Consider the following 9,006-nt stretch of genomic DNA (forward strand, 5'->3'; position numbering starts at 1 on the left):
AAGGAGCATTTTGAATAAACACACTCCAGCGCTGTTGGGTCGCCGGGGAGGCACCGGGGCTCATCCCGCAGGATTCACTGGTGGCACCCCGACAGGATATGTCCAGCCCTTGCCCCCGCTGGGAAGACTTTATTTGACGCAAGAATTGACATGAAGCTAATTCGGGCCCGGCTGTTCCCACGCTAGTTTCATCCAGTGGTTCGGGAAGCCGGGGAGAGGGTGGGTTTTTTAGTTTTCGCAATTAAATAAGGGCTTTTCTTACCTCTGCCTCCTTTTCTTCACAGCATGGCGGTGAATACGGCAATTTGTATGGAGTAAGGAGTTGCCACAGATACCCATGATTTGAATAAAAAGTATAGAATTCCGTATGAACTTCTGAACCTGCTACAGCTGGACTTCAGGTTTTTATTGCTGGCACCTGGACTCTCGTAGGAAGTGAGCCTGCAGCCAGACAGTCCCACAGCCCCCATGGCTCCTACAGACCCATATAAGCAGGTCCCAAGGAAAGCCACAAAAATAATCTGAGGGCTGGAATCCCTTACCCTCCGAGGACAAGCTGAGAGAGTTGGGGTTGTTCATCCTGGAGAAGAGAAGACTTCAGGGAGACCTTATTGCAGCCTTTCAATACTTAAAGGGGAGCTGTAAGGAAGATGGGGACAGACTTTTTAACAGGGCCTGTTGTGATTGGACAAGGGGTGATGATTTTAAACTAAAAAGGGGTAGATTTAGACTAGATATAAGGATGATTTTTTTTTTTTTTTTTTTGGTCATAACAGTAGTGAACAACTGGCCCAGGTTGCCCAGAGAGGTTGTAGATGCCCCATCCCTGGAAACGTTCCAGGTCAGGTTGGACAGGATCCTGAGCAATCTGATCTAGTTGAAGATGTTCCTGCTCATTGCAGGGGGCTTGGACACAGGAGGGTCAAATGTAAATTGTGCTGCCACCACCTAGAAGCCTCTGCTGTTTATTTGCAGCTGGGCAGCGCTTCTCCAACAGAATTCATCAGGGCTGTCAGTCAGAGAGTGTGAAATTATGGGCACCACGGTGGTGGTCCCCACCAGTGGTTGCTATTTCTTGCACGTGGCACACCCTACACTGGGCTTGCAGCTCAGATACGCTCTGCTTTACCAACAGAAGTGGTTGCGTTTCTAACACTTGTGTGAACTTTGTACACAAAGCTGGCTGGGCTCCCCTCTCTGGACAGGGCATGCAGAGTGATTTTATGAAGGCAGCGTTTGCTTTCCTGCCAAGCTCTGGTTTTGCCAGCATGATCTTAAGTTGCTACAGGGGACACTTAGGTTGGGTTTAATGAAAATTTTTTTTTCCGAAAGGGTTGTAAAGCCCAGGAACAGGCTGCCCAGGGCAGTGGTGGAGTGCTCATCCCTGGGCACTCCACTTGGATGTGGTGCTGAGGAACATGGCTTAGTGATGACCTGACAATGCTGCGTTAACAGTTGGACTGGATGAGCTTAAAGGTCTCTTCCAACCAAAACGATTCTGTGATTCTGTAGTACAGGATCTGATCCTGAGCTCCCTGATCCCTTCCCAGACCAGAAAGAACTCTACTGGTGTGGGCACTTCTGTACTGGTTCCTGAATTCCCACTGAATGGAGTGGGCTATACCAATGCTGCCAGGCAGCTGCGTGTTTTGGCTTGTTCCCCTTTAGCAGTGGCATTCCCAGCCTCTGCAGCCATTGCTCTGGCTCTGTGCCTGCCTGAGCCACTCAGAGCCCTTCCCCAGGGCTGTATTGCAGCATGGCCGTGGTGGCAGTTTTGCCCAATGGAAAAACCAAATGATGAGGAACATACCCCGTTAGCTAGTGAAGTGAGAAAATGGGAGTTAAGCACCACATGCCCATGTATTAAGACAAGAATACAACTTGTAAATTCTTTATTTCCTAGCAGTGGAAATGCTTTCTTTACATACTGCCACACACACACAAAAAAAAAATAATGAAGGAAACCCATGCAGGCTCAGCACTGCCAGTGGGAACCCTGTAGAAAGCTGTGTAAGCCCAAGTGCTGTATTCAGTGTGCTGTTAGTGGTGGGGGGGTCTCTACCAGAACAGAAAGCTTTTGTCTCTTCCCATGCAGATAAGCCACCGTGTGCTTCCACCAGCTTTGAAATAGTTGTCATTTTTCAGGTTTCACTCATGGTTTGTGGTAGATGCTCCTTGCCTCCTTAATCCAGAGTCAGGAATGATAAGCATCTCTCCATTTTCCTGCTGTCAAAGGCATCAGAGTGGATACTGGAAACCTCTTGGGATTTCCCAGATTTCTTTACTGAGGTCTGAGACCCCAAATCAAACATTTCCTCTGGTTCAAAACAGTGATGAGCTTTTCTGGCACCCTGTGCAGTGCTTGATCTTCTCACTCACATCGGTCCTGGATGCCACATCACCTGCTGCTCTTACCACCACTGCTCCATTTTCCCACTTATATCTGGATTTCTAAGCACTAAAAACAAGTTCCAAAGCTATGTAGACAAATGCAATAATGGATAACATTAAGGCAGAGGCGCGAGGTCACTTACACGTATTTCTGACATTTTAAATCAAAAGTCTGCAAGCAGGTTGTTGCGATGTGCTCAGCTATGCGTACAGAGGATGCTTGTCACCCACCAAAAGCCCTGTGCGGGTGGGGAGGAAGACTTAGGCCTTAGGAAAGACTTGGCCAAGGTTATCATCTGAGACACATATAAGACTTTCCGTTAAGGTTCAGTTTCGGTTAAACCCTTTGGTTTTGGGTCTGTATTTTCATTCTGAAAGTTTAATTAGCTGAAACTTTCCCATTATTACTTTTATTCATTGTCCCTTTGCTTTACTGGAGCATCTAAGTTTTAAAGGTATGAAAAGCTTAGCTTTACACACCAGATAAGGTAAGGGATATTGCTCCTGGGGACACATTAGGAAACACTGACAGAGAAGGCAGGGGACTTGGCCAAGGTCAAAAACAAGGTCTGTGCTGAAGCAGGATAGTGCGGCACCTAGATCCCATGCAGTAGTTTTTGCCCTTGAACCTGTGATCAGCGTCATTTCTAGAAAGCATTTATAATGGCATGCCAGAGAGATCATCTGGTGATTTCTGATCACCTGCTGTCTTGGGTGCATACACTTCTCTGGGGGTTTTAGGCTCAGATTCACAACTATTCTGTGATGAAGATGGACTAGCCAGCTCAGCTACAGTAACTGCCCATTTCTGCACGCTGATCCTGCTCTCTCTTACTGCAGTCAGCTAAAGTGGACCGACCACCTCTCTTAACCTGTGGACTTAGAGATCACACACATATGAACTGCTGCATATGAGCTGATGTCAGGTAAGTGGAAAAGCTGTGAAATGGCTCACAGGCCTGACCTCCGGCTGTTTCGTAACAGCTGGGATGTTTCGGGTTACCTGTGGGTCTTGCAACCACTAGCAATTTATGGAAAATTCAACTTTCTCTGTCAATATTTTTATGACCTGATAAAGGGACTGTAAGCACAACCCGATGAAGCTAGGTTCATGTTATGAGGAAGATTCCCACAGAGAGCGGAGGCAGGCAGCGATTCCCATCAAGCACATTCCACTCCAGCGTCTTCACTGTGGGAGCAGTTGTTCACACCCCAGTCGGGCTTTGAACAGTCGAAAAGTGAAGATTCATTTCCACTGCAATTCACGTCATCAAGCCAGATTTGTCCAGAGCCTTTGAAAGATGAATTAGATGAACAAACAAACAAAAAATTGTTGGACAAAAGAGAGAGGCATGTGCATTTTTTCCTAAAGAGAACCCTGTGGGTAGCAGGTGTGCATCTGTGTTGCATGGTTAACTTGCAGGAAATCAAGCCTTTGGGCACAGTTCAAGCAGTGCTTGACGTGCAGCTCCCTCATCCCAAGGGGAATGAGCTGCCCCCTTGAGAAGATGCTCTTTGCTCTCCTGCTGCCTGTGCAGAGGACCTTGTGTGGTGCTTTCTCAGTGTGCCTAATGTCCCATGGCAGGCACGGGGAGGTGGAAGGCTGTTGTGGACTCACCTGCTGAAGCTGTGAAGGAGGAGATTGCAGTGCTGTATCCCAGCATTCGACAGGCCACATTGGCATCTACGATGGTCCAGCCGTCATCACATATTGTTCCCCAGGACCCGTTGTGAAGAATTTCCACGCGGCCCCTTCTGCCCCCTCCCGCGATTCGTATATAACCTCTGAAGTTGGCTGGCAGTTCAGAGGAGAAGAAAAAACTCTGCTGGTCATATAGGCATGAGGAAAAAAGCACACTGAAAGACAGAAGCAGTGACTGCCCAAACTGGATGCATGCTCCCATCTCCATGACTGTAGCCAGGGTGGGATCAGAAGTTACTAGTAGTTCAAATCTGAACAATTTAAGGCCTTCTCCTGGGTCTGGAGACACCAGGGTGCAGCTTAGAGGATGGACTCCTCAGCTCTGGTAGCCATGCTGCAGGTTAACCTGTGTGTGCAGGAGGGGAGGTTGGTCCTGGTTTAGGATAGTTTCGATGACAAAAGGCAAGTGATAGAAGAAAAAAAAAAAGTCCAGTACCTTCTCCCTTTTCACCTTTGCTCCCTTTCGTTCCTGGAGAACCTGTTCCAAATTAAAAAAGCAAATATTTGACAGCTGTTTGGGAGAAAATTCCGTTATTAACTTTTTTTGAATAATTGGGTGAGTCAGAGATACAAGGGCTCCATTGCCTTGTGGCATGGACCCCCTGAAGTGATTAAGGGTATGTAAAAGAAATGTATCGAGAGAAGTGGGATAACATACAGCGAAGTCTTCCTAATGTGTGACCCAAGAAAAGGGCCAATTGCAAAATCCCACCCACTCACTTACAAGAAACATGTCTTATTCTGACCACCACCAGTAAAGACACATCTCTGATAGCCTTTGGGCAGGCATGGTATCTCCCAAAGTACTTGCAGGAAGTTCTACATCGTGGCGTTTGCTCTCCCAGCGCCGCCACAGGATAGCAGAAAGCCACTCCCAACAGTCCTCCACATTTCCCCTGAGAGCAGGGATGTTTGAAAAAATCCAATGAGCTTTTCCCCCCAAAGCTACCTATGCAAAGCACACATTGCTGTCTCCTTCTGGGGACCAGGACATAAAACCCACCCAGAGGGTAGTCCCTAACCTGGGGTCAACCCAGTCACACTTTTATCCTCTTCCAGAGGCAAAGCTCCAGACGAGGAGTGAGTGGATAACCCCCATGTAGGCACTAGTTTATTTTATTTCTGAGGGCTCTCATACTATTCTGAGTGAACAGTTAAAAGAAAAAGCATCTGGAGCACAGTTTGCATCCCATGGCCTGTTGTAATTATGTTTTGGGTTATTTTACTACAGGTCTTAGGGGTTTTGGAAGAATTCTGTGATTGGAAGGGAGGGAGGTAAGGATGGGGAGTAGCTGTAATGTTGGACTTTTTGAATTGCTTTGCTGTCCTACAATTAGCAAGATGTGGTTAAACGGCCCTGATGTTTCCAGTTCTGTGTGCCACATTTACATGGGATTTACCCCAGCAGTGCGTTATGCTGCAAGAAGTTTCCATACAAAGCAAAGAGGAACATGGGTTGTTCCAGTTTTCTGTGAGATCAGGGATTTGAGAAAATCTAATGCGTCTGTTTACTCGCATGTCTTTTAGCACAGCTCCCAAGGGGTAATTGTGACGCTCTGCACATTCATCTTCTGGGAAGACTGATCTCTCGGTCAAGTTCCTCCAAGTGAGCTCTGTAAACATGCCCCGGAGCAGCTTGTGGCAGTCTGTGTTGTACAGTCCCAAACCCAAGTGCACCGCCAGCTCCACAGATCCCGTGGCAAACAGCCTTACCAGAGTATCCCCGGTCTCCCATGGCTCCTTTTACTCCTCGTTCTCCCTTTAGACCTTGTCTGCCAGTATCACCCTTGCTTCCTTTTTCACCATGCGGGCCTGGGAAGCCTGGGTGGAAAGCAAGAAGGTCATTGCCTTTGCTCCTTCCCCAAAAAAAGGAAGTGATGAGCATTTCGCATTAATGCAGAGAAATGGAACATGGCATTTAAAGTGCTTTGCATCATGAGAATAAATCATGCTGTCAAACAAGGGTTTACCTTGCGGGCCCCGGTCTCCCTTTGTTCCCTTTTCCCCTGGAAGACCTAAGATCATCAAAACACACAAACAAAAGTTTGTAAGGCAGATATTAATACATTTATAAAAGCTTATGCAAACTAGTATTTATAGTGGATTTTAACTCATCCTGTTCGGCTGTCTACACTATAGGCGTCTGCTTCTGAAGTGGGTGTCTTATTTCTCGTTATACTCAGTGCAGACCTCATCAATGAGGAAAATAGAGGCAGTGGAGAATCATCTTCTCCTGAAGCAGATCAACTTCCGGTCATTTATTTCATATCCTAAACTCCACCTATAGGATAGAGAGCCTAGATGTATAAATTTAGGTGCACCAGATATTGTTGAGCCAGGTGACTCCCATCCCTATCATCCAGGTATCAATGAATGCAGAAGAATGCAGCACTTGGACCTTTGTCACCTCCTGACAGAGATGAGAGGTTGCGTGCACTATATAAATTCAGGGTGAAAATGTTGATTCAAGAGAAATACACCCGAATAGGCTTGTATCGCAGAATGTCACCCTATTGTTTGGGTGTCTGGGACAGAGAGGTGGCCTTCTTCAGATGGAGGGTCAAAGAAAAGGCCTAGGTTATGCCCTCTAAGTTGGCCTCTGAAGACACCTCTTCCTGCAGTGCTATAGAGGAGGCCAGGACAAACGCTAGTGAATACCCTTCCCTATCAGATTTACAGCCAGTAAAATGTATCTTTAGCTTCACTGTAGGGAGGTTGCTTGTTTCATCTTAAACTGCTGCTTTGTTTGTGCATTTTCTGTTTACACAAAAATGCAGGGAACATCACCTTCTCATATATGTTACAGATGGTTGAAACAACCTCTCCACTGAGTAGCTATCTCCACCCCCCGGCAGTCTGGCAGAGGACCAGGCCCACCATGGCATCTTGGGATGCATTGGGTCTCCAAGAACAGGACTCAACAAATCTCCTCCTTGCTGTTGCAGATCCCTTTCTAGTGTCTGCATGATGCGTGTTGTTGACCCCAAGTGTGTTACTCTCCCTTACCTTTTACTCCATTGTCTCCCTTTTCACCTCTAAGACCTGCAGTGCCTGGTGTTCCTAAAATTAGAAACAAATCAGTAAGGGCGAAGCCATCACACAAAGTGAGGCTGCAGCAGGACGTCAATGAGTTAAGGTTTGAGAGGTATTGTACCTTGACTACCCTTGAACCCCTGGTCCCCCTTCTCCCCTTTCTGACCAGGACTGCCATTGGAGCCAGGAATTCCTGCAGGTCCACGTTGTCCACTTAAGCCTTGAGGTTGAGCAAAAGGAGCACATGTGAAATGTATCACAACATATGAAGGAGAAAAAAGAAAAACAGCTCAGTCACCAGCCCCTGCACAGGACAGATTGAGTTGGCGTTTTGAAGGCAAACCAAATGCTGGGTCTCTCTGAACTTCAATCCTTCCCTGGCAGCACTGATCTTAGCAATGCAGGGAGTGATGGGCTGGAGTGAAAGGCTGTATGGACCCATCTCCTTGCAGACGGTCAGCCCTGAGAGTCACAAGTGCTTTCCCAAAGGAGCAGCCAATTTCTGCCCTTGAGTGCACACAGGAAGGAGGACATGGCCCTCCACAATACAGGGCCCTTCTTCCCTTCCGATTCTCCTGCACAGTGAGTGGGATCCAGACGACAGAGCTGAGGGATGAGTTTGCACAATGTTGGCATGGTTTCTTCATTTTATCATCATCTGCTCTTACCCGTGCTGGGATCTAATCTGACTGCAGTTTTTCTTGTCATGAAATACCATCTGGAAGAGACTGGTCTCCTACCTTTAGAAGAAACTGCACCTTCTGTACTGCTTACCTGGCTCTCCTTTCTGCCCAGGACGTCCAGGCTCCCCCATGCTACCTGTAACAACATCCTAGCATCAGTGTTAACAAGGCTTAGCCAAACGCTTCAGCTGAGGCAGCCAAACCCAGCTCATGGAGCTCTTTGGGGAGATCATTCCCGAAAATGCACTGAAGTTTTGGGCTCTGATGTATAATAACAGTGCTTGGCAGGAGATGGTGTTTCAGTGTTGTAAGTGCAGCCAGGAAGATAAGAAAACATGATTTTTTAAAAACTTATTAAATTTTTCTTCTTCAGAAAAGCTCATTGGTGTAGCCAAGAACTCGGGATGGATGAGATACAGACCTGACTGAACAAGGGGTGCATCTTAGATCATCATCATAGGATCTAAACTCTGGTTTCTCTGGACATCGTCTAGTCAGTCCAACCTCTGCTCAAAGTGGAGCCAGCATTAGATCAGGACTAGCGGCATCCTCACAGTCCGGAGATATTTATCTCCTACACTGGGTGTAGTTCTACCCAGAACCCTCAGGTACCCAGGGCAGCAGCAGCTCGTGCATGGCTGTGGAGGGCAGCACTGGCACCCAGCTCACTCCTGAGTCTGTGCAGTCATTTCCCCAGGGACAGGGTGGCTGAAGTCCCATACCATGTCGCTGTTGCACACACTGTTCATATGAGGCCCTACAGAGCAGGGAGTCTCCCTGAGTTGTCCTGGACTGAGTTGGACAGCAGGACTTGCTATGTCTGGAGCAGAAAGCCTAGCCTGCTGTTTGTGGGATGCACATAAACCCCCTCACTGGTCCTCTCTTTTCTCACGTGGAGATTTGGGATGGTTATTGCAGATAAGGACGAGGTACAGTTCCTCCATCAACCCGGAGCTTTTCTGGTGGGGTAGCAGTGAGGAGATGGAGCCAAAATGCCCCTCTGTGGTGGTCAGGGACCTCTGCGGGAGCACTCGGGTAAGCCGAGGTTCCCAGGGAATCAGTCAAAAGATGCAGCAGGTTGCCTCATAGTCAGGGCTTTGGGTGTCTGCACATTCTGTAGAGTCTAGAGACTGAAATTCCAAATCCTCACTTCAGGTCTCTTAGGGGGAAAAAAGAGAAAGAGGAAAAGAGGGAAAG

The 9,006-nt window shown here is 47.5% G+C and overlaps 1 protein-coding gene across 1 annotated transcript in view; it reads right to left on the reverse strand.

Annotated features, from left to right (window-relative positions):
- Positions 1 to 3,552: 3,552 nt before the first annotated feature.
- The window catches only part of MARCO (macrophage receptor with collagenous structure), an 8,154-nt gene continuing 2,700 nt past the window's right edge, over positions 3,553 to 9,006 (reverse strand). The window contains exons 5-12 of the mRNA XM_010135231.1: positions 7,901 to 7,945; positions 7,248 to 7,346; positions 7,100 to 7,153; positions 6,064 to 6,108; positions 5,807 to 5,914; positions 4,530 to 4,571; positions 4,010 to 4,186; positions 3,553 to 3,683 (exon numbers count right to left, since the gene is read on the reverse strand). Coding sequence (XP_010133533.1) covers positions 3,553 to 3,683; positions 4,010 to 4,186; positions 4,530 to 4,571; positions 5,807 to 5,914; positions 6,064 to 6,108; positions 7,100 to 7,153; positions 7,248 to 7,346; positions 7,901 to 7,945 — 701 coding nt within the window. The remainder of the gene's footprint in view (positions 3,684 to 4,009; positions 4,187 to 4,529; positions 4,572 to 5,806; positions 5,915 to 6,063; positions 6,109 to 7,099; positions 7,154 to 7,247; positions 7,347 to 7,900; positions 7,946 to 9,006) is intronic.

The sequence above is a fragment of the Buceros rhinoceros genome, unplaced genomic scaffold (genome assembly GCF_000710305.1).
Source record: "Buceros rhinoceros silvestris isolate BGI_N320 unplaced genomic scaffold, ASM71030v1 scaffold39310, whole genome shotgun sequence".
NCBI classification, from domain to species: Eukaryota; Metazoa; Chordata; class Aves; order Bucerotiformes; family Bucerotidae; genus Buceros; species Buceros rhinoceros.